This window comes from Rhinoraja longicauda, chromosome 40, assembly GCF_053455715.1.
Source record: "Rhinoraja longicauda isolate Sanriku21f chromosome 40, sRhiLon1.1, whole genome shotgun sequence".
Taxonomy (NCBI): Eukaryota; Metazoa; Chordata; class Chondrichthyes; order Rajiformes; family Arhynchobatidae; genus Rhinoraja; species Rhinoraja longicauda.
In genome coordinates, this window is record NC_135992.1 from 4,647,867 (window position 1) to 4,673,053 (window position 25,187).

Sequence of the window (25,187 nt, forward strand, 5' to 3'; positions counted from 1 at the left end):
AAGGCAGGAACGGGGTACTGATTGAGCCATGACCAGGTACTCCTCAAGTCAAGTCAAGTCAAGTCAAATTTATTTGTCACATACACATACACAATGTGCAGTGAAATGAAAGTGGCAATGCCTGCGGGTTGTGCACAAAAAGAATTAGTTACAGCATATAAATAAAGTTAATAAGTTACTATTAGTGTCGACAAAAATTTAGTCTGGGGTTATAAAAGTTGACAGTCCTGATGGCCTGTGGGAAGAAGCTCCGTCTCATCCTCTCCGTTTTCACAGCATGACAGCGGAGGCCTTTGCCTGATCGTAGCAGCTGGAACAGTCCGTTACTGGGGTGGCAGGGGTCCCTCATGATCTTGCTTGCTCTGGATCTGCACCTCCTGATGTATAGGTCCTGCAGGGGGGCGAATGTAGTTCCCATGGTGTGTTCTGCCGAACGCACTACTCTCTGCAGGGCCATCCTGTCCTGGGCAGAGCTGTTCCCAAACCAGACTGTAATGTTACCGGACAGGATGCTCTCTACAGCCCCAGAGTAGAAGCACTGAAGGATCCTCAGAGACACTCTGAATTTCCTCAATTGTCTAAGGTGGTAAAGGCGCTGCTTAGCCTTACCCACCAGTGCGGCAATGTGCGTTGCCCACGTCAGATCCTCTGTGATGCGGACTCCCAAGTATTTAAAACTGCTCACCCTATCCACAATAGACCCATTTATCTCCAGTGGCGTGTATGTCCTTGGATGTTTAGCCCTTCTGAAGTCCACAATCAGCTCCTTTGTTTTAGTGACATTCAAGAGGAGGCTATTGTCCTGACACCAGAGTGCCAGATCAGCCACCTCCTCCCGGTAGGCCTTCTCATCGTTGTTAGAGATCCGGCCCACCACCAGTGTCATCAGCAAACTTGATGATGGAGTTTGAGCTGAACCTGGCCCCACAGTCATGTGTGTACAGGGAGTACAGTAGGGGGCTAAGGACGCAGCCCTGGGGGGATCCTATGTTCAGGGTGAGGGAGCTAGATGTGTGTTCCCCCATCCTGACCACTTGGGGCCTGGCAGTGAGAAAGTCCAGGACCCAGGCACACAGAGGGGTGCTAAGCCCCAGTTCCATCAGCTTCTCAACCAGTCTGCTGGGGACTATTGTGTTGAATGCTGAACTAAAGTCAATGAACAGCATCCTCACATAGCCCCCCTGGCTGTCCAGATGAGAGAGAGCGGTGTGTAGAACCTGGGAGACCGCATCATCCGTGGACCTGTTCGGACGGTATGCGAACTGTAGTGGGTCCATGTTGCGAGGAAGGAGGGCGCAGATGTGCTTCTTGACTAGCCTCTCAAAGCATTTCATGACAACCGAGGTGAGGGCCACCGGTCGGTAGTCATTTAAACACGCTGGAGAGGCATTCTTTGGCACCGGTACAATGATGGATCTTTTGAAGCATGCAGGGACCACAGACTTTGCCAAGGAGAGGTTGAATATTGTGGTGAGCACTGGAGCAAGCTGAGTAGCACAAGACTTTAGTACTTGCCCAGATATACCATCTGGGCCTCCAGCTTTCCTCGTGTTCACACGCGTCAGAGCCCACCTCACCTCATGCTCGGACACCGAGAATGTGTGCACATCCCCGGGGGTGGATCCCCCTCCAGCCTCACTAGCCAGCGCCCCTTCGGTGCTGTTTTTAGACGGCGAGCTGGTGGTGTTACCCGTCTCAAACCGTGCATAGAGTTCAGGTCATCAGCTAAGGAGGAGCCGGCACTTCCGGTTGAGGGGATGCTGGACCTGTAGCTAGTTATAGTCCGTAGCCCCTGCCAAAGGCGCCTGGTGTCCTGCTGCTCCATCTGTGACTCCATCTTGTCCCGGTACCTCCTTTTTGCATCCTTCACTGCCCTTCGCAGTTGGTAGGACTCTCACTTGTAGTGGTCCATGTTGCCGGATGCCAGGCCGGAGTTGTAAGCAGCGGTGCGAGCATTCAAGGCCACGCGAATAGATCTGTCCACCCAGGGTTTTTGGTTAGGGAAGATACTGACCCTTACCGTGGGGATGATGGTATCGGCTATTGTGGCAATGAAGTCCGTAACCGCTTCCGCAAACTCATTTACGTCTCTGGAACTTGCTTGGAACATGTTCCAGTTGACTTCGCTCAGTGCATCTTGCAGCATGGCCTCTGAATGGTCAGCCCACCGCTTTATTTCCCTCATCACTGTCGCTTCCCGTACTATCCGTTGTTTGTACTCCGGCAGCAGGAAAATGGCAGCGTGGTCCTGTACCTATTGTCTATAATTACAGGTACTCCCCGACTTACGATGGTTCGGCTTATATTTTGACTTTACGATAGTGCCAACGTTGGGCAACTGCAATGAGCCGCAACTCGCTTCCGGCTCGTGATCAGGTGTATTAAACCCATTTCGGCGTACGATATTTTCAGTTTGCGATGGGTTTCTCAGAACGTAACCCCATCGTAAGTCGAGGAGCAGCTGTAGTACGAACAAGCAACCGATGGTCAACATGGACTCAGTGGGCCGAATGGCCTGTTTCCAAGCTGTATCTCTAAGGCATAGACAGGGCTCGCAACCCAGGGAGCAGCTTCACCACTTGTCTCATGATAACAAAGGAAGAAAGACTCAGAGGAGGTAAAGTCAAATTTTTATTCTCAATGAATGTCACCATATATAAAAAAAACAAAAACATAATTTACTACACAGCCACAATGTTTGCCAGTCAGTACTTTGGGGGTTTTAAAAGACCAACATGACAGTCCCAATGCACTAATACTTAAAAAGATTTCAGGTACATGTCATGACTGCAACATAGCTTTGGAAATGCAACTGCCCCTTTAAAGCTAAGGGAGTTGAGAACAACATTCCTTTTCCCAGTTAAAAAGGAACCCTAACCATATTGTATTCAGTGCACAACCCATTGCTCTGGTCCCAGGCCAAACTCGTATACCACCTGATACTACAACCCCAATTCCAATCTATCCTGTTAATCCTATTCTCAGAAGGAATCACAGGCAATTCATAGAGTTATCACAGTACCCCACAAACAACTCTGGTCTTGGCTCAGTTAACACTGGTCACTAAAGCTGCCAGCATCCCACTGCAGATTAACTCCATGAACAATGCCTTGGTTGGTTAGCACTGTGTCTGAGCAGCATTTCTGGCAGGCAATTCAAAGCTTGGTCACAGCCTTTGGATATCATGTTGTCCAAATCCAAAACACAATATCCACACATCAAGAAAACCTACAGCAAGGCAGCACTCAAGATTCTGAGTCTGGTTTCACATTCAGACCTGCTGAGCAGGCTTAACGGGTCAGGCTTGCACTGAAAAATGTGGTCATCCAGTGTCAATTAATATCATCACCTCAGCCCCCCCCCCCCCAATCCCATCCTCTCCTGCACAATTGGTCACAGGCATCTTCTCATCAGTGAAAGAAAGCAGTGTGGGAGGGGGATGGATGATCATCAGTGTGGGAGGGGGATGGATGACCATCAGTGTGGGAGGGGGATGGATGACCATCAGTGTGGGAGGGGGATGGATGATCATTTAACTTGAGCCACTTGACGTAACAGGGTGAACGGTATAAATCAGCAGGGCTCTGGTTGAGAGTTGCCTCTGCTGGACAGGAGATGCAGGTAAGCAAAACTGGATACTTGTCACCACAAGTTGGAGTGTTTGTCAACATTGGCCACACTCTCAAAGCACCTGCTGGAAAGGTAAAGGATTTTAGTGTGCATGCATTAAGTGGAGGGTTGGGCAAGGAGTGATCCATCATGGTTGACAACCACATTCAAGACTGGCTGTTGAAACAGTAGAGGCCAATTGGAAAGGTGGGGGGGGGGGGGGGGGGGGCAGGGCTGGAGAGAAACATTAGTGTTTTTAGCTAAATACTTGTCTCAAGTGCCAAAATAACAAAACCCAGTTCTCTACCCAAATGCCGCATCGACTATTTATGGTGAAACGTTATTTTCTTTAAAGCCAAGGGTGTGGAGAACGGCACATTCCTTCTACCGGTGAGAGAGAACAAACCATATTGAGACCTCTGTGCACAACCCCCCCCCCCCGACTCAAATGCCTTCTCCTACAACCCTGCTGCCAATCTATAGCAGTGAGATCCTGGTTTCAGAAGGAATCATTGGGGCATAATGTTTTAATGAAATATATATTTTTTAATTACGCAGGTTACAATTGTCAATGTGTGCTGGAGTCATGTCAATGTTTACTTTTTAATTAAACTCCCACCTGCTACAACCGTTACCTGCCGAACACATGTAAGCTTTAGCTGTGGGGATAAAGTGAGCCGATTTTTTTTCTTCTCTGGGGTGCTGGGAGGAAGGAGGGAAGTATAACCATTTCCATTCTGGTTTTTAAACATGTTTACTGCTAGTGGATTTTTTTTTACAAGTAGCCAAGGTCACCACTAACAGGAAATATTTAAAACGTAACATCCTAACTCAAAGCAGCTTCAAAATATTCTTCCCTCTTCCCAAGCCTCAGAACAGGTGACCCAATTTACTATAACCACAAACCCCAATTAAAGCAAGTTGCTACAGTCGTTATGAAGATGAAGCCTTTTAGCTTGGCTGTGGCATGTTTCACAGTAACACTTAACTCTTGCGATTTGCAAGACACCGAGTCTGTCGTCAACCTACACCGCACATTCAGACCTGGAGGGCTGATGTGCAAGGAAGGAATTTACACAAAGCTTTGTGCAGAGGATAAATGAGCAGTAGGTGCATGGACAAGTCGCAATAGACTCGAGTCACCAAACTGCTGCTGTACGTACGGTCGAGGCAATTCCTTGGGAAACACCAAAATCTAAAGTTTTGGTCATAAAAAGGTGGAGGACCTTCAGAATGTTAAATGGATGGGAGAGTCATTGGAAAAATTCATTCTATTTCAAGACTTTAAAAATAAATTTAGTTACGCTGAGCTACTTTTCAATGGGGACGGAGGCAACTAATCAGACGGACTAGGAAATCAGCAGCTGCTCAATCATAAATCTCAGGACATGATGCCCATGTTAATGACCAAGTGCAACCCTCGTAGCAAGTCAATTTTTTTCAAACACAAGATGTTACCACTCTTACAAAAACTAGAGAGAAAAGGCACAACAGAATTTGTAGCTCTGCCTCTGGTTTCCAACACTGGAAACACATTTAGAAAATGACTAGCAAACACCAAGAACAGGTTTTTCAAGCCAACTGCATTTGCCCAAATAAGGTTTGAAATCTCAGTTTACACCTCGACTCTGCCTTGCCTTCCTGTCTCTCTAGACAGCTTCTGCAGTAACATCCATTTTAACATGACTGCATTTTAAGATGCACTCCGCCAGAGATGACAAACATTCCTCAAACGGTAACAAGGTCCCAAACAAGTTACTAAAAGAGTATATGGGAATTTAGATCCACTTGCAAAGACACGTCAAAATCAATTTGACTGACGATTTGTCAAATTGGAGAATTTGCAGCAATCTAAAATACCATTTAATCCCCCCCACCCCAACAAAAAACAAATCACAGCTGAGACCATGGGATAACCTAGACCTAATCTTAACCACTGCCCCCCCCCCCCCCAAAATCAGAATCAGGAATTTGCATTAAAATGTTTCTGTTTGAAAAGCAAACAAAAACAGTAAAGCAGCGTAAGAATGGTTCCATAGTAACTCAAGTGGCAACTATAATTCTAGGCGCCCTCTCTCTCCCACCACCCCACAGCACAGTTACCATGCTGATGGATGTCAACTGACTCAGAGAAAAACATTCAGTCGCACAACCAAATGACAGCTTCCTTTGAAAACAAGATTATCTACATATCGGACACTACAGTAGTCGCAATCCAGCCTGCAAATGGTGCGATGTGGACAGTGCGTATGTCAGGAGTGGTGGGCGGAGGCCAATCTAACGCATCTTGTAGTCGATGGAACTGGACATGTCACACAGCTGCCCCTTGAATTCAATATCCACGGTGAAGTCGAGATCTCTCTGTTGGGAAAATTGTTGCACGTTTTAGTAATTTCCCCCACCTTGTTGAAATTAAATTGCTTAAAAGCAAAAAAAGAGGAAAAGTGCTGAGTAACTCAACGGATCAGGCAGCATATCTGGAGTACATGGGTAGGTGATGTTTCGGGTCATTTAACAGCTTGACTGAGCAGAGACAGTTGTACTAAATCTCCAAATGGAGTGTACCAACAGCCAGTCTCTGGGAAAGGGAGCCATTTAGTAATGTCTTCATTCAGAAGACTGTTCAACTTTAGGTTTCTTCCCAACACTTTTCAGATACATAGGGAATCAAGTACCACTTGGTACAGAGGTGCAGCGGGTTTGATTTCGACTGCGGGTGCTGTCTGTACAGAGTTCGCACCTTCTCAGTGACCTCGTGGGTTTTCTCTGGGTGCTCCGGTTTCTTCCCACATTCCAAAGACGTATGTTAATAGGATTCTGCAAATTGTCTCTCGCGTGTAGGATGTGAAATTGGGTAACCGATGGTCGGCACAGACACATCGAGCCAAAGGGCCCGTTTCAATGATGTCTCTCTAAACTACACCAGGGAACGTGTGGCAAGTGGGCAGAGGGTCGACTAACACGTACTCCTACAAGTGCCAGAGTAACTCAGCGGGTCAGGCAGCATCTCTGAACAACACGGACAGGCGATGTTTCATGCCAAAACCCATCTATGCGTTGATATGTTGACTATCCACGTTTTCCAGGGATGCTGCCTGACCCCGAGTTTCTACAGCAATGTGCCTTTCTTTGATATAAACCAGCATCTGCAGCTCCCTGTTACTAAATTTTTTGTCAGGTTGAGAAACCTGCCCAGCGCTCTCTACAAATAACACATTGGCTTGCTTGTACCCAGTGCTCACTTGCATTAATGGTAGTGGTCCCTGGACAACATCACTCCTCAATGCAGACCCAGTTCCAGACCATACAACATCCTTTACACTCCGACTACAGGACACGGAGCCTGTTTGTGACTTCATACTTACATTGTTCTTGGCGTTGGGTTTCATGCCAACGGTCCCAAAGATCTCCTCGCCTCGCTTGACTGTCAAATAGTCTTCCATGTAGAAAACTGTCTGCTTCCAGTGAGTGTAAGGGGCATCAGGGGCTGCAATTAAACACACCATTTATACCATCGGCACAAATATTCTGCACTAACGCACTGCAGGGAAACAGTTTATAAACCTCCGAACAGGAGGGTAATGTCACCCATCCTGAAATGCCCAAGTCCCCTTCAGTCAGTACCTGTAGAGAACCCGGTCCTCTTGTGGCAGCGGGTGAACTCTATGTTGAAGTATGCCACTAATGCGTGGATGTAGTCATTGCGTGTGACTTGGAGGCAGAAGGGCGACGTGAAGGATAGGTCGTCGACTTTCACCGTGTAAATATCCACCTCCTGAATGGAAAGAGAATTCAGTAGAAATGAACTCTTCAACACGCCCAGCAACCACTCCTCTCCCCACCGACTCGTATAACCCAGGGCACAGCTACTGTTTCACAGCACGAGACCCGGGTTAAATCCTCACCTCAGGTGCTGTCTGTGTGGAGTCTGCATTCTCCCTGCGACTGCGTGGGCTTCACCCGAATGCTCCATTTTCCTCCCACATCACAAAGACGTGCAGATTTGTAGGTTAACCCCCTCTGTAAATCAGCCGTAGTGTGATGGGAATGGATGAGAAAGTGGGATAACTAGTGTGAACGGGTGAGGACTTGGTGGTCCGAAGGGCCTATTTATATTATGTATCATTTCAGCAATCATTCGCACCAGGGTGAGAGCTGTCTGATTGCTGGCAGATTGCCATACAACAGTAGCACAACCATTCCTGTCAAGCCTTTCACACGACACGTTAATCCATTGAAATTCCCCTTCCCCTTCCCCAGGACCGTTTCCAAATGGAACAAAACACACGCACTGACCTTGATGAGACAGGCATTGGTCACCAGCTGCTTGGGATCCACCACATCCACCAGTGGTTCCTTGATGGCCACATCCTTGATGCAGGACATATCAAAACCGTAGACATTCTCCCACCCTGCAGGGAGGACACGAGCAGGCAGGTTACACCAAAACTAGCAGATTATACCCTTCCAAATTTGCCTTGCCCTTAACAAAAGCTGGAAAGGGCACGGAGAAGATTGATGAGGATGTGGCCAGGACTAAGGCCGGAGGTATAAGGGAGAGGTTGACGAGGCTAGGACTATTGCTTGGAGTGCAGGTGGATGAGGTGTACAAAATAACGAGGGGAATAGATCTGGTAAATGCACAAAGTCTCTTGCCCAGAGTTGGGGAATAAAGGACATAGATTTAAGGTGAGGGGAAAAGATTTGATAGGAACCAGAGGGCTTCCCCCCCCTTTTTTTTTTACACAAAGGGCAGTGTATAAATGCAACGAGTGCTGGAAGAGGTGGTGGAGTCAGTATCGCAATGTTGAAGAAACATTTAGACAGGTACACAGATATGGGTAGGTGTAGAGCAATGTGGGCCAAAAGCAGGCAGGTGGAACCAGTATAGATGGAGCATGTTGGTCGGCGTGGGCAAGTTGGGCCGAAGGGCATGTTTCCACGTTGTATGACTGTCACAAGGAGTGGGTTCAAGTACTTGAAATAAGCAGCACCACTCCAGCACTTTTCCCCCCCATAATTTATCACGCTAAAATTAAATGCCTTGAATTTATGAATTGGAAAGGTTTCTGCCTGTCAAACAACCCCGACAACAGCTGGGTTTTACTTGGGCACCATCAGTGATGGTGACATCCACCAGAGCCCAGGACAGGAAAATGGGTGAAATAGGATTTTGAATAAAGTACGTGAATCATGCGTGCACAAGTTAACCAAAACCCCAATTCCTCACTGCTGTTTGCAGGAGTTAGCGAAGCACAAATTAGCTGTGCCTTATATTACAACAGCAGATGCACACCAACAATACTTCACTGGCACAACTCTGACAACACAAACTACCCGCCACTTTGCAAACTTACAATGGATTTTATAATCCTTGTATTGTCGGTCCTCAATGGCTGTGACGTACAAAGCAGCTCGGTCAGGGAAAATCAGCCCATCTGGTCGCTAAAAAAAAAAAAAAAAAAAAGATTTCAATCAGTGAAAAATAAATGTAGCAAAAATCCAGCCTCACATGCACCATATCTGGGATGGAGACAGTACATGTTGGACATTCAGGTGCAAGTCCAAACTAAAACCGTGGCTCATATAGCATCATCAGAGACCTTGTTGGTTAAAATGCAAATGACCAACAACTTCAACACAAGAGGGGTAAAGGCAGATGCAACCATGGCTTTCACTATCCAAGGCAATCCTAACAATACTTGAGACAAAAGTATTAGTACCATGGGGAAACCAGGGAATGGAATGACGGAGCTGATATTTCCGGGGACAATCTAGGATTTGAATATCAAAACGCCCTGTCCTGTGCTGCACCATTCTCTGATTTATGAAAGTGGAAGGGAACAGATCGTCATCTCTAAAACAGAGGATGAGGGAAATTGGGCAAAATCTAGTTATGATTGACACATGCACTTCACATTGGCTGCTTCCATGTTAAAGAGGCGAGTGGACTCCCAGCACCCAGATTTAATTATCACAAAACTCTTTCCAATTGCCTCAATACGTACCAGCCACTTGTCCCGTGCGTAGATAACAGTGTTCAGCATTGACTCGTAAAAGAGGCAGTAGCCCATCCACTCGCTGATAATGATGTCCACCTTCTCCACAGGCAAGTCCACTTCCTCTACCTTGCCCTTGATTATTGTGATAACTGAAACAGGAAAGAGCAACAAAGACATTCACATGCTGCAAGGTCTCCCCCCTAAATTACAGGTGCTCCCAGGCTTACGATGTTTCGACCTGCGGCTGTTCGGCTTTGCGAGCCGCCGCTCGCTTCCGGCCACACCATCGCGTGTGTTACAATACATCTCGACTTACAATACTTTTAGCTTCCGATGGGTTTCTCGGAATGGAACCCCATCGGACAGAAGCCGAGGAGCCTGTGTATCCTCCAAAAACATGAAACAGAAAGATTGCACATAGCATGACAAAAAACCGAGGGGAACTCAACCCGTGAAAGCACCCATTAATAGACAGCTTTTTTTTCTGCTTGTAATTTCCAAAATAACTTAAGTAGCTCTCCAGATCACAATTGAAATGCATTATACCCAAGGTGGCCCGCCTGATCCAAATAGTGCTCCACAATCTATCACTCGTGTTAAATCTAATTTGTGGTATGGAAACACATTGTAGCAGAACAACGTGTACAAAGGACAGACAGCTATACTATGACAGGTGGAGAATAAAAAACAACAAAAAGTCAGCTCAGATCTAGTATGGACGTGATGCTTCTACTATTACACCACATTTTTGGCAGAAGGCTGCGTTTCATGACAATACTCGTCGTGGCTATCCCTCGAGGTCGAGGATGAAGGACTACGTTCTGTTATTTTCTTGAACTCTCAGGTGGCTTGAGTCCAATCCTGGCTTTGAAAGTTCTTTGGCATTCGGGGCAGGTAATTCCAGATGTCAGATCGCGGGCTTTGGCTGTTGCTGCCTCTCTTTCTGTTTACTTCTCTTTTCTTCTAATTCTGCACAAGTGTTGGCTTTGAAGGTCGCTGTCCTTTTTGGATGATGGTTCGTCAGAGTTTCCTGTCCTTGACATTGGTTTCCCAATTTTCGATGTGGATTTCACATTTCTTCACGCTGGCTTTTAAGGCGTCTTCGAATCTCTTCTTTTGTCCGCCTCTTTTACGTTTGCCTTCTTTAAGCTGGAAGTAGGTTTGCTTTGGTAGACGCTCGTCTTCCACCCGAACAACATGACCGCTCCATCTTAGTTGGTTCTGGATGACGAAGGCTTCGATGCTTGATGTTTTCGCTTCATTCAGCACGCTGACATTGGTTCTTTTGTCTTCCCAGCTGATATTTAAGATGCTTCGAAGACATCGTTGATGGAACTTTTCATGTGTTTTCAGATGGCATCAATGTTGTCCAGGTTTCTGATGCACACAGGAGTGTTGGAACCACCACTGCTTTGTACACTAACATTTTGGTGTCTGTTCGGATGTCACGATTATGAAAGACTCTCGTTTGAAGACGTCCAAAAGCTGTTCCAGCACACTTAAGATGATGTTGGATCTCATCATCAAGGTCGACATTGGAAGAGAGGTGACTTCCCAGGTACAGAAAGTGATCCACATTTTCCAGGGTCGTTTCACCAAGTTGAATTGACGGTTCTTTCCGATTTGTCTCAGTTGATGACGATTGGTAGATAACCCGAGTCTTCATGGAGTTGATGGTAAGTCCAAGTTTCGTGTATGCACTGTTGAAGGCAGTCAGGATCTGCTGCAGATGATTTTCTGAGAGAGCTGCAACACAGTTGTCATCTGCGTTTTGGAACTCGATGAGGGAGCTCGTAGATGTCTTCATTTTGGACTTGAGACGGGCAAGATTGAAAAGTCTGCCATCTGTTCCGTGGACGATTTCGATCCCTGGGATAGGTCGTCCTTGATGATGTGGATTGTTGCAATGAAGATGGTGAACAGTGTTGGGACAATCACACATCCCTGTTACTATAGCCACCTAGAAATGAAAATGGCTGGGTAATTCCATTCCAGTTAAGCCTAGAGACCAAACTCAGGCTATGGATTGGAGGCTCTTGATTTGAATGCAGCTACCCTCAGCTCACTGGCTGTTTCTTATTTGGGAAGGATGCTGCAACCTCAGGCTCTGTTAACTTTCCCCTTTAAATAGACTTAACCGAACCACACTGAACTCCACATGTATCTGAATACTCATCTCAACAGGTGAATCTTGAGAAACTGCTCAAGGAAATAGGACAAACCTGACCCTTCCAAACCTGGACACACACAAGAAAGCCAAGGACTTGCAGGTTAGAAGTTTTACTTGGCGTTTTTGTAACGCAGACCACAAGACCCATTTAGTCCACATTCTCCACTGTCTCAGTACTGATCACCCAAAGATCCTAAGCACAAAATTGTACATTTGAAACAATTAAAATAGATTTTCCTCTACTCAAACATCTTCTCTTGACATCTACCCTCCTAATATTACAAAGCACCAGATTTTGATCTTTCAAAACTCATCCAAATTTATACATTATGCTTACCAGTACAATTAAACGTCCCCTGAAAACATATTTCCTTCCCCCCCCTCCACCAGCTCCTCACCCCTCCATTTTCTGCTTGGAAATGCCCCATTCACTTTATAAAGCACTATGAACAATATGAACAGCAGCAGCACACCTAAAGTGTTTTTTGTATGAAGTCGAGTTAGTTCAGCGGGGCAGCAGCAGCTGGGAGGGAAACCTGCCCTGCTCCAATCAATTATTAATGATCCCACCCATAGCACAATTTGAGAACCGACAAACCAGGCTATAAACCCACAGCCACAATCAGCAAGCCAGGTCTTGGCCAGACACCAAGCTGTTGCAAACTGAATGCAAGCAAATTGGCAATTACAAATTATGCAAATAATTTATTTTGTCTACATTTTTAAAAATGCACACAAAACATAATACAGGCAAGTCTCCAGGTAACAGAAAGGGCTTCATTCCCGAGAACTGTCCATAAACTGATTTCTCCACAAATCACTGTAGCTACCCATATCGCATTGTTCCAGACACATTTGACACAACTCTTACATTTATTTCATCAAACCTAAAACTAACACCAGCCATAATAATACTGAGGGAATATATACTGTATCGTTATGAACACAAAACATTTTATTACTATCTTGAAAAGTGCTTTAAAATATATGGGAGAATTTGAGTAAAGTTGGATTTCCAGATGGCGGGTCACCCATAACCCGGGAAGTCCCTGTATTGTGGACCCTTACCATGGTTCAGGTTGTTTGCTTTGATGATCTTCTCAGCATATTCCGAGATATTGGAGCACTCAATCTGCCATTTAAAAAAAACATTTTACAGGAAGAATAATCATACGAGTTTACTTTTATCAAACAGACAGCTAACATCAATTAAAATGAAGTCTAGAATGAAAAGATGTTCAAATGCAAGAATTCAAAAATGCGTCTCAAATACCTATTCATCATGATGAAGATTATTCAGAAGCACTGCCATCATGGCACGCACCATGAAGTCTAACCCTTCAAAGAACAGTGGAAAATAGATAGACAAAGCTAACCAAAATATTGAGGCATTAAGACTAGATAATTTTTGCATCACCATTTTTGGTCTGTCAAGGAGGTGACCTGTTCCTACAAACCCTGGGAGGCATTGTTGCTGCTTGAGAACTACCAACTATGATAAGCTACAGTATAAATAGGGTTCACATGGCAGTTGGCACACAGCCACCCCTGCTTCAAAGTTTACCAGATAAAAATACAACATTTGCATGCCATCTATTTAAAAAGGTTCAAAACAATTGAGGTACAATAATTTTTGAAACAGACAATTAAAACTCCTGCAGGACTTTGAATGCACACACCCTTAGTTTAATGTCACATGTAAAAGACAGCCAGGACTGCTTTCAAATGAGACTAGCTCCATTTATAGATTAGGTGTGATCCTTACCCCAATAACCTTCTTAGCACCAGCCTTTGCCGCAAACATGCACAGGATGCCCGTTCCACTTCCCACATCCAGGACTATCTTATCTTTGAAGAGGTGCTTGTTGTGGTACATGGAGTTTCTGTAGGTCAAAGTGCGAACCTCATCCTTCAGCATTTCCTGTAAGGAGATAACCATTGAAAGAGTCAAAGGCTTACCGTGCCAGGGACTGGGTTTAGGCCCTTTCTCAAAATGAATGCAGGCTTCTTTGTCGCTGCCAGCTGCAAATGCCAAAATTAATGAGATGGACTCTAAATTTACCCTCTAGCGTACACTAAGAATGCAAGAAATAAATAGGTCATTCAATGGGACCAGAGCTGATGTTTTACCCCAGCACCACTTCCCTCCTTCACTGGATATTCAATAATCAATAGATCTTATCAAATTTAATCAGCACTGAGCATCCACAGCCGTCTTGGGAAGGACATTCCAAAGACACACTACTCAATGGGTGAAGAAATTTATGTTTGTCTCTTCTGAATGGCCAACTTCATTTTGACATTTCTTAAGGGGTTGGAGGCGCTAGATGAGGGAAGATTGTTCCCGATGTTGGGGGAGTCCAGAACCAGGGGTCACAGCTTAAGGATAAGGGGGAAGTCTTTTAGGACCGAGATGAGAAAACATTTCTTCACAGAGAGTGGTGAGTCTGTGGAATTCTCTGCCACAGAAGGTAGTTGAGGCCAGTTCATTGGCTATATTTAAGAGGGAGTTAGATGTGGCCCTTGTGGCTAAAGGGATCAGAGGGTATGGAGAGAAGGCAGGTACAGGTTACTTAGCTGAATGATCAGCCATGATCATATTGAATGGCGGTGCAGGCTTGGCGGTGCAGGCTCGAAGGGCCAAATGGCCTACTCCTGCACCTATTTTCTATGTCTATGTTTCTATATTCTGACCCTTGCTACTCTGGATACTCTAAGCAGGTAAAACATAATCCCCACATCTCCTATAGATCCTAATACAAATATTGTACATTTCAATGACACCACTTCATTGCTTCTGAACACTGGAAGGCACAAGCCCAGTCTGTTTGATTTTTCTCCTTTCAGAAAACCACCTTTCAAGATTTCTGGTCCACAATGGTTGTCTGCTACAAAAAGGTATTCTAGCAAACATCAAGACTAGCAAAGTAATTATTTCACAAAGACACACTTGTATCAATACTTTCAGACTACTATAATATCCCCAAAGTACTTTAAGGTCAATGAACAACTTTTCAAACAATGAAGAACTTTTTAGAGACAAACACAGGAGTCAATGTGCACAAAGCAAGCTCCCATTGCTCATACTAGCCAGTACATCAAATAACCCAACCCCTCTGGGAACCTTCTAAAATAGATAGGTCCCTGCTGAACACCTCATCAGCAAAATACCCCAAAGTGTAGCAGGCCTTCAGTACTAAGCAGCAGAATCAGCATGGGTTTCTATAAGCAAAGAACCCACAACATTTTGAGCAGTGAAGAATGTTAGGTAAAGACATGCAGTTGACATTACTATTGGGTTGGTTATTTAAATGGAATAGCAACTCTAACCAAGTTTTGCTACTCACCTCATGAATTCCAAAGTGCGCATAGGAATCGAAGTAATAATCCTTGGAGGTCATGTCCTCGGCCTCAGCCTTGACTGGTGTACTTCCATCTGGGGCACTAGGGAGTGAGGTAACCTGAAGGCAAATTGTTGCATTGATATTGGGCATGTTGAGAAAGGATTAACCATAATCTTATATTTCCCATGAAAAATCTTCACATTTCCAAATGACAACAGAAAAGAACATGACTTGACTTTAATATCTTCCTCATCTTCAAATCCCTTCAAGGGGTCTTCTCTCCATACCCCTCATTACATTCCATTACAAGTACCTCTCCATTCAGGATCTACAGCAGTCCAATTTTTTACACTTTTGCCAATGTTATGTCAGTACCTGGATAGGAAAAGTATAGAGATGTAGGTCAAGCACAGGCAAAGGGGACTAATTTAGATGGGGGATCTTGGTCAGCATGGATGAGCTGGGCCTGTTTCCATGTTGTATGACTCTATGCAAGCCTACTAAGTTGACTCCAAAATTGCTCCAATCCCAACAGCCGACACTTCAACTGCCAAATGTACTAACTCAGATACTTTCCAAACTTTCTTTATTTAAGCTCCAGTAAGAACGATTACATGGTCAGTGTTTCATTTTTGTTTTAACTGCCAGGATGCAAACAGAAATACACAGTGACATAAACAAATTCAAGCTGTTAAAATTCAATTCTGATACAAGGACAACATAAACATCTAGAACAGCAAAAAAAATTAAATGCCTCAAAATAAAATCCAAATTTAATAAGGCGGTTTTAATAAAATTAAAGAAAGTAACTGGGAATAACATGAGATACATAGCCATGTCACTGAAGTGTTACTTGTGTTAGCCTTTGTATTAGAGGAGTAATAATTGCTATGTACATCACCAGGTAATTCTGGATCTGGGAAAAGGACTCAACAAAACTGAGTAAAGTAATAATGAAAGAAAAAAAGCAATAATGAGCAAAATATCCAGTACCAGCTATTTACTTACTTGTGGTTTTAAAGAGGGCAAGTGGGAACATTTTGTAGATAACCCTGCCATAATTTTTGGATGTTCTCTTGATTTGTACTGCTCCTAGACTGAAATATTATTCAATTCTGCCTATTGTTTAAAGGAAATGAGATAAAGTAGAGAATGTTACGACATTTAGCCTAAATTTCTTGTGGGGATTATGTTCTAATTAGATTGTTAATTTGGGACATATTACCCAATCTATTCAAAACCTTCATCTGATCAGGGGGCAGTATGGGGTTTGTAAAGAGCAGGTAATACGCAAAAAAATTCTAAAGGATGCTATTTATGCACACTATCAGAAGGCACTTAAGGTTCCTCAAAAATAATTTAGCTAAACTTAAAACTCAGAAGAGCTCAAAGACCTGGCTGTAAAATTCACTCAGCAACACAAAAGGGATGAGAAAGTACTGAGTTGGCTAGATTTGACCAGTGGCATCTTGCAGGAATCAATGATCGACACAAAATGCTGGAGTAACTCAGCGGGACAGGCAGCATCTCTGGATAGAGATAATGAAGTGTAAGGTGTGAAAACGAGACAAAGGGGATGGAGATCAAGTAAAAAGATAGAATAAATCATTGTTAGCTGGGAGAAAGTAATAAACAACAAAGCAAACATAAAATGTAATCGGAGACAGTCAGGCTGGTTGGAGAAATGGGAAGGGGAGGGATGGAGAAAGGGAAAACAAGGGTTACTTAAAATTATAGAAGTCAATATTCATACCATTGGGGTGTAAGCTGCAAATATTGTGTTTGAAATTATTTATATAGAAACATATCTATTAACAATTCAGATGATGTATTTGCTGATAACAACTTGAAGCAGCACAGTGGCAGTTAGGAATGCTGCTTCCTCACAGATCAAGTGACAAGGATTTGTTTCTAACCAGTTCTTCTGTTAGACATTTGTGCGCACTCATGGGGACGTGGGTGTCCCGCAGCCCAAGACTTGTGGATTGTCAGGCTAAATGGATAATGTAAACTGCCCATAATGCTTAGGTGAGTAGAGTTTGAGCAGAACTATTCGGAATGCGAGGAAAATAAAATGTGTTAATGAAGGATTAATGCAAATGGTTAGGAAAGAACTGCAGACGATGGTTTAAACCAAAGATAGACACAAAATACTGGAGTAACTCAGCGGGACAGGCAGCATCTCTGGAGAGAAGGAATGGGTGATGTTTTGGGCATGACCCGAAACATGACCCATTCCTTCTCTCCAGTTACTCCAGCATTTTGTCTATCTAATGCAAATGGTTGGTTGATGGTTGGCGTAGACTTTAGGCCGAAGGTCCTTTTATAACACTACATAACTGTGAAACAAAGCTTTAATATAGATGAAAACATGAGATACTATTATATTAATGGGTAGGCAAAGCTGGCAAATGTCTTTCAATACTGGCATCCAAATTGGACCAAGAAACAATCACAACACACTTTCTAAATGATAAAAAAGCTATAAATAGAGGCACAAAGAGACTTGGGAGTGCAAGCACATAGAACAGAAGTGTCATTAACAGGTACAGAAATAGTCAATATGGCAAACAGAATGATGACCTTCATATAGAGAAACAAAGTGCAATGGGATAGTAGCTACATTGCAGCCAAACTAAAAGGATGCATTTTTAGACAACAAATGTAATCTACACATTCCCAGGCATCATATCACAAAGGACTATACAGATGTAATCTACACATTCCCAGGCATCATATCAGATCTGAGTGGGAGCGAAAGAACGGAGTATATATCAACTGGAATTATACTTGAGTATAAAAAGATTACATAAAATAAAACTTTTGCAATTCAGAAGATTAAACTGTGAATGGGTTGTGTTCCAGAGGGCTGGAGCATTTGTCTGTGCATGGGAAGAGGGTCTGAACATCAGCTTGAGGGCAGGTGGGCTGGCTCAGCTTGCTCAAGCGTCGTGGGCTGGGCATGGAGAAAGGAGCAAGATGGAGAGAGGGGGGGGGGGCGTTGATTGAGGGAAAGGAATTATGTGGAGGGGAGAGAGACTGAGGCGACCTTCACTGGAAAAAAAAAGTGGAGAAGGGGTGCTAGTTCGGTAGATTGGGAAGGGATGGTGATGGTTGCTGATCCATTAAAGGTGGAGTGGGAAGGGGGACACAATGTGGGAGGGGACCGGGAGCGCCTCAGGTCCTCCCAGGCCTCGCCCCTCTGGTCCTCCCAGGCCTCGCCCCCCTGGTCCTCCCAGCCCTCAAAGCCCCCCTGGTCCTCCCAGCCCTCGCCCCTTGGTTCTCCCAGCCCTCAAAGCCCCTTGGTCCTCCCAGCCATCAAAACCCCCTGGTCCTCCCAGCCCTCGCACCCTGGTCCTCCCAGCACTCAAAACCCCCTGGTCCTCCCAGCCCTCAAAGCCCCCTGGTCCTCCCAGCCCTCAAAGCCCCCTGGTCCTCCCAGCCCTCAAAGCCCCCTGGTTCGCTCTCTGGTCCTCCCAGCCCTCAAAGCCCCGCGGGAGGGGTGCGAGAGCCTTCCAGGCTAAATAAATTGGAAAATAAATAAGAAAGGTTCTTTCATTGAGCTCCCTGCACCTTCCCGGGTCGCGGACCGAGCCCGCTGCCGCCTCCCCCGAGCGCGGTAACCAGGGGCCGGGCCGCACGCAGCCGCCATTTTGCCGCCGCGCCGTCCCGCCTCGAACGACCCATTGAGCGGCCGCGGCCGCCGCCCCTCCCCTCCCACCGCCCGCCCTCCTGCCTCCCTTCCCGCCCGCACCTTCACCAAAGTAGGCCCCGGCGCCGCACTTTTATTCGGTGAAGAAACAGCGGCGCCATTTCCACCTCCGGTGCCCCTCATGCGACTCTCCTCCCCTTCAGCACCCACCTCCATGCACTCGGCCATCTTGTGAAAGAAGTGCCGTCATGTTCGCCCCGCCTTTTATACCCGGAGGGCCACGTGGTTCCGCCCCCTACTCATTCCCGATTGGTCACCCGTCCAGTCGGCTCCGATGTCATTGGACAAACTAGGTGCCCGTCAGGCGTACGTCCCGAGCACCACCCCCGTCCGCCGCGGCGTCGAGAGCAACGATTGGTTTATCCGCACGTCAATCTCCGTCCATTGGTTCGGCCAACGGTGGGGGCATTTCTCTCTGTGCGGGAGACGTTGATTGGACGTTTGCGCTGTCTATCAACCAAAGGGAGGCGAGGACGTAGTGGGGCTCCGCTCCCCAGGCGCGATGTGATTGGCCGGTGGCGGCCGGCAGGAAGCAGTTCGCGTCCACACGTGGGGTCGGTCGGAGGATCCTGTACCTCTGCACGTGGAAGGGTGGGGGGTGGGGCTGGAGACAGCTTCACCTCAATCGTCCTGTCTTCACTACTGGATGCAATGCATAAAACCCCCATACACTGCACTCGTCAGAAATGGATATCGACAAAGATGGGTTTCAAAATGTGTCATTCTCATTTGATTCATAACACTCACCTTGACTGAAAACTGGAAGTGCTGGAAGAACTCAGCAGGCTGGGCAGCACCTGAGGGGGGAGGGGAAATAGACAATAGACAATAGGTGCAGGAGGAGGCCATTCGGCCCTTCGAGCCAGCACCGCCATTCAATGTGATCATGGCTGATCATTCTCAATCAGTACCCCGTTCCTGCCTTCTCCCCATACCCCCTCACTCCACTATCCTTAAGAACTCTATCCAGCTCTATGGATAGAGTAGAAGACACAAAGTGCTGGAGTAGCTCAGCGGGTCAGGCAGTATCTCAGGAGGACATGGATAGGCAATGTTACGGGTCGCGATCCTTCTTCGGATGGGTAGAATAGTTTAGTTTATTGTCACGTGTACCGAGGTACAGTGAAAAGCTTTTTTTTGCCTGCTATCCAGTCAGCAGAGAGACTATACATGATTACAATTGAGTCGTATACAGCGTGCAGATACAGGATAAAGGGAATATCGTTTAGTGCAAGATAAAGTCCAGTAACGTTCGATTAAATATAGTCTTGAGAGGTTGTGCTGTGGGAACCCAACCATGGAAGAACATGGGACGACCAAACACGACGATGCTGAAGACATTGATGGAAGACAGAGATGTGTGGTGTGTCCGTCACCATGCTGGTCGGAAACCAGCACCACTGCGTCGCTAACGTTTTCAATGATTTTAATTAAAATTAACTGATCTCCAATGAGGTAGATAGTAGCTCACAACTGCTCTCTGGTTGTTGATAGGATGGTTCAGTTGCCAGATAAAAGCTGGGAAGAAACTTCCTGTATCTGGAAGTGTGCATGTACCTCTTGCCTGATGGGAGAGGGGAGAAGAGGGGGTGACCGGGGTGAGACTGGTCTGTGATTATGCCGGTTACCTTGCTGAGGCAGTGTGAAGTGTAGATGGAGTCGATGGAAGGGAGGTTGGTTTGTGTGATGGTTTGCGGAATATCTGAAACATCAAGTTCATTTCCTTCCACAGATGCTACCTGCAGGCTGAGCTCTTAAAGGACTTTGCAGATCTTGATTATTGTCATCCAACTGACCGCGAATGCGAAGTCGAACTCGACACCTTGTGTACTACTTGATCGACTGCCAGTCATTCAAGTTGTCAGTCTGAAGAAGGGTCTCGACCCGAAACATCACCCATTCCTTCTCTCCTAGATGCTGCCTGATCTGCTGAGTTACTCCAGCATTTTGTGATACCTTCGAGCCAGTCATTCAAGTATCGATCCCCATCTCTTGGCTTTATCATTTCTGCTATGATTCGCTGTGTTGCATCCCAGACTCGGATTCCTACATTAGTCATTGCTTTAAGTCCCAGTTCCATAGTTCACCATCACAGACGTTAGCTCAAGTCTGGTTCTTGCTGCTGACTTTTAATTGAATCTGAGATTTCATCTGCGCTTTTTTGGAGGATAGATAACATCCTAGAGAGAAACAATTGAGAACAGTCTTGAGCTACTATCTACCTCACTGGCGTCGTTTGGACTACCGTTAATCGGACTTAACCTTGTACTAAACTTTATTCCCTTTATCCCGTATCTGTACACTGGACGACTCGATTGTGATCGTGTATGGCCTTTCAGCTGACTGGATACCAAGCAACAAAAAAGCTTTTCACTATACCTCAGTACACGTGATAATAAACGAAATTAAACTAAATTATCCAGTAGCAGACTCTCCTCTGCAAGACCCTGTTGTGGCTAGCACAATGAATATACGCCCGACATCTTGTAAGTAGATTTTATTACTGATCCTTCACCAGGAAACGTCTAGAAGGTCACCCAATCTGTCGGTTCGCGCACGAGCGTTATGACTCCCAAGTTTTCCATGCGCACTAATTCGTCCTTGACCGTATCCCTGATCTTATGGGGGATAGTGCGGGGTGGGCTTTGCTGAGGTTGCACGTTCGCTTGGAGCGCTATGTTGTACTCATGTCTTTTTAGCCTCCCCAGCCCTATGGAAAAGCTCGCGGTTTTCCTCAATGATCTTCGCAGTGTATAGTCTTCTCCTTGTTTCCTTACCGATATGTATTTCAACTGGAATATAAAAATCAAACTGTAGATGATGGAACAAGAAGTAAATTGCTGGAGGAACTTGGTGGGTCAAGCAGCATCCTTGGAAGCGACGGTTGTGGTTGTGATCCTGCTTGTCATCGGTGTTTTGAGGGAAGACATATGGCGGCACGGTAGCGCAGCGGTAGAGTTGCTGCTTTACAGCGAATGCAGCGCCGGAGACTCAGGTTCGATCCTGACTACGGGTGCTGCACTGTAAGGAGTTTGTACGTTCTCCCCGTGACCTGCGTGGGGTTTCTCCGAGATCTTCGGTTTCCTCCCACACTCCAAAGACGTACAGGTATGTAGGTTAATTGGCGGGGTAAATATAAAAATTGTCCCTAGTGGGTGTAGGATAGTGTTAATGTACGGGGATCGCTGGGCGGCACGGACTTGGAGGGCCGAAAAGGCCTGTTTCCGGCTGTATATATATGATATGATATGATATGATATGAAGTGTGAAGGGTTTGGAGGTGGAACCTGATGGGGGCTTATGGGTGGATGGAGAGTCTTGGAGACAGATTGGTAAGTGATAGATGGAAACAGAGAAGGAAAAATATTAAGGCAGATGGAGGGAGGATGCTGGAAGATCTGAAATATTAATTTCCCGTTTCCACATGCTACCTGATCTGAATGTTTTCATTCCTAACAGCAGGGCCGCACAGTGGCACAGCCTGCAGACTCAATGTCCCCCAGTGCCAGATACCTAGGTTCAACCCACACCTCGGGCAATGGAATTAGTGTAGGAAAAAAACTGCAGATGCTGGTTTAAATCAAAGGTAGACACAAAATCCTGGAGTAACTCAGCAGGTCAGACGGCATCTCGGGAGAGAAGGATTGGGTGACCTTTCCCATTCCTTCTCTCCTGAAATGCTGCCTGACCCGCTGAGTTACTCCAGCATTTTGTGTCTACCTTCGATGGAACTTGTGTGTTCCGCAACCTGGATTCCTTCCCACATTCCAAAGACGTGCGGGTTAGCAGGTTTAGTTCACTTCGGCTCTTCCGAGTCCACGCCGACAAGCAATCACCTGTACACTAGTTCTATCCTACTCACTAGGGACAATTAACCTACATACCTGCACATCTGCACAACGTGGGAGGGAACCGGAGCAAACCTGGTGCTCACGGGGAGAACGTACAAACTCCGTAGACAGCTCCCGTAGTCCGGATTGAACCTGGTTCTCTGGCGATGTACGGCAGCAAATTCAATGGCCCACTTGAGATTACCCCTTAGTGTGTAGATGCAGAGGAGTTAATGGGGATGGGAATGAGAATAAAACAAAAGGGATTAATATGGGATTAGTGTAAATGGGTGGTTGATGGTCAGCTCAGACTCAATGGGCTAGAACAAAGAAAGTACAGCACAGTAACAGGTCCTTCAGCCAACACTGTCCATGCCAACCATGATGCCAGGTTAAACTAACTTTGGCCTGTTGAAAGGCCGAAGACATAAAGTGCTGGAGTAACTCAGCGGGTCGGGCAGCATCTCTGGAGAACATGGAGAAGTGACGTTTCGTGTCGGGACCCATGATCTTCAGAACGAAAGGCCCGTTTCCCTGCTGCATTTCTATGATTCCATTAGCAGTGCTTAGGATAACAGGGTTATCTGCTGTCACCATTACCATCGGTGGTTCAGTGGTTATGGGTTCAGGAAACAGCATGGCCACCAGCATAATTGAGGACCAGTCTCACCCTGGTCATTCCCTCTTCCCCCCCTCTCCCATCACGCAAGAGGTACAGAAGTGTGAAAACGCACACCTCCAGATTCAGGGACGGTTTCTTCCCGGCTGTTACCAGGCGAACAATATGCTGGAGTAACTCAGCGGGTCTGGAGAGAAGGAATGGGTGACGTTTCGGGTCGAGGCCCTTCTTCAGACTGAAAGTCAGGGGAGACGGAGACACAGAGATAAGGAAGGGCAAGGTGCGAAAACGAGACATCAAAAGAGATGTAGTTCAAGGAAAATGTAAAAAGAGATCATTGTTAGCTAGGAGAAGGTGTCAACAAAGAAGAGATAAATGTAATCCGGGAGACAGTCAGACTGGTCAGAGAATTAAGAAGGGGGAGGGATGGAGAGAGAGGGAATGCAAGGCTTACTTGAAGTTAGAGAAGTCAATGTTCATGCCACTGGGGTGTAAGCCGCTCAAGCGAAATATGAGGTGCTGCTCCTCCAATTTGCGCTGGGCCTCACTCTGACAATGGAGGAGGCCCAGGACAGAAAGATCAGCGTGGCACCCTGACAGATATTATTCTTCCCAGTTAAAAAAGAATCACATATCTCATCATGTGTTATTAGGAACACAGATTTTTATTTCTTGAGCATTCATATAAACATCCGCAAGTCTCACCAGTTAAAACATCAAACAATTCATACAAAATCCCTCTCCCCTCCCCACCCCCCCTCCCCAGAAAAATGTAGAAAATTATTTGTATGCTTCAGTGATTGATTGACACTCTAGTTCCAGGTTAGCACAGTCAGAGAATTACACAATCACAGTGTCAGACTTCACAACATGCCTTGCCCAGGTTTGCACTGCAGTTTAACCCCCTCAAGGACAATTATTGCTGCAATTATTGCTGGAATTCTCTGCCGCAGAAGGCAGTGGAGGCCAATTCACTGGATGTTTTCAGGAGAGAGTTAGATATAGCTCTTAGGGCTAACGGAATCAAGGGATGTGGGGAGAAAGCCGGAAAGGGGTACTGAATTTGGATGATCAGCCATGATCATATTGAATGGCGATGCTGGCTCGAAGGGCCGAATGGTCTACTCCTGCACCTATTTTCTACGTTTCGAATCCAGCTGCAACCTTATGAACCAGGATCCCCCCCCCCCCCCCAAACACACACACACACATTGCCCCAGATTAGTGTGTAGTTTAAGGCCAACGTGATAATGTTTAGGCCAAGGACCTAGAGTAACTAGAATGTTTAAATTAAAAAGAATTAAGCAGACAGACTTCAAGTCGAACTGAGGCAAAGCAAATTGAGTTGTCCACACAATAAAATACAACACGCCGATGATCCAAGAACACACTCCTGTAAACGTTCTGAAATAGAAAAGCACGCAAACATTGGGTGCCCCCTTTCAGGGGAGAAACATAGATCAGCCAAAGCCTCACAGCTTAATGCCCAATGCTTAATAACATTACAAAACCTTTTAAAAAACTTGAATTTCACATTTTACAAAAATACATTAAAATAACATTTCAATTTCCTGCTAAAATATACAGAATTCATTACCCCACAGAGCTCACTGCGGTGAAACCACACACAGTATTTTTCCGATTTGGAGCTTTATAAATAGAGAAAATTGTGCAAATGGTAGTGTACAAATTGTACAAATGGACCACTATAGTGGTGGTCAATAGTCAAGCAGTCTATACAGGGCCATCTTTATCTTTTGACAGTTTTAAAAATCTCCAAATGTCAATGTGCATCAATTGATACAGTCCGCACGGATACACGCTCCAAGAACGTACACTGTCCTTAGCCCAAGTCTCAATAGACAGCCGAATGATATTGGTGCATGGCTCAATTCTCTCCT

The 25,187-nt window shown here is 45.7% G+C and overlaps 1 protein-coding gene across 3 annotated transcripts; it reads right to left on the reverse strand.

Moving 5' to 3' along the window:
• Positions 1–2,618: 2,618 nt before the first annotated feature.
• On the reverse strand, positions 2,619–19,034 carry prmt1 (protein arginine methyltransferase 1). Of its 3 annotated transcripts, none has more exons than XM_078430750.1 (10): positions 18,988–19,034; positions 15,129–15,242; positions 13,547–13,702; positions 12,850–12,913; positions 9,618–9,760; positions 8,967–9,054; positions 7,906–8,021; positions 7,234–7,384; positions 6,975–7,096; positions 2,619–5,970 (listed from the first exon to the last, which is right to left on the reverse strand). In XM_078430750.1, the coding sequence occupies exons 1-10, from the start codon at positions 19,003–19,005 to the stop codon at positions 5,887–5,889; spliced, it is 1,056 nt and encodes a 351-aa protein (XP_078286876.1). In that variant the 5' UTR covers positions 19,006–19,034; the 3' UTR covers positions 2,619–5,886. The 3 variants fall into 3 exon arrangements, with proteins under 3 accessions (XP_078286876.1, XP_078286874.1, XP_078286875.1); XM_078430748.1 differs by having other exon boundaries at positions 18,880–18,999; XM_078430749.1 differs by lacking the exon at positions 18,988–19,034 and adding an exon at positions 16,134–16,252.
• Between the last annotated feature and the right edge of the window lie 6,153 nt (positions 19,035–25,187).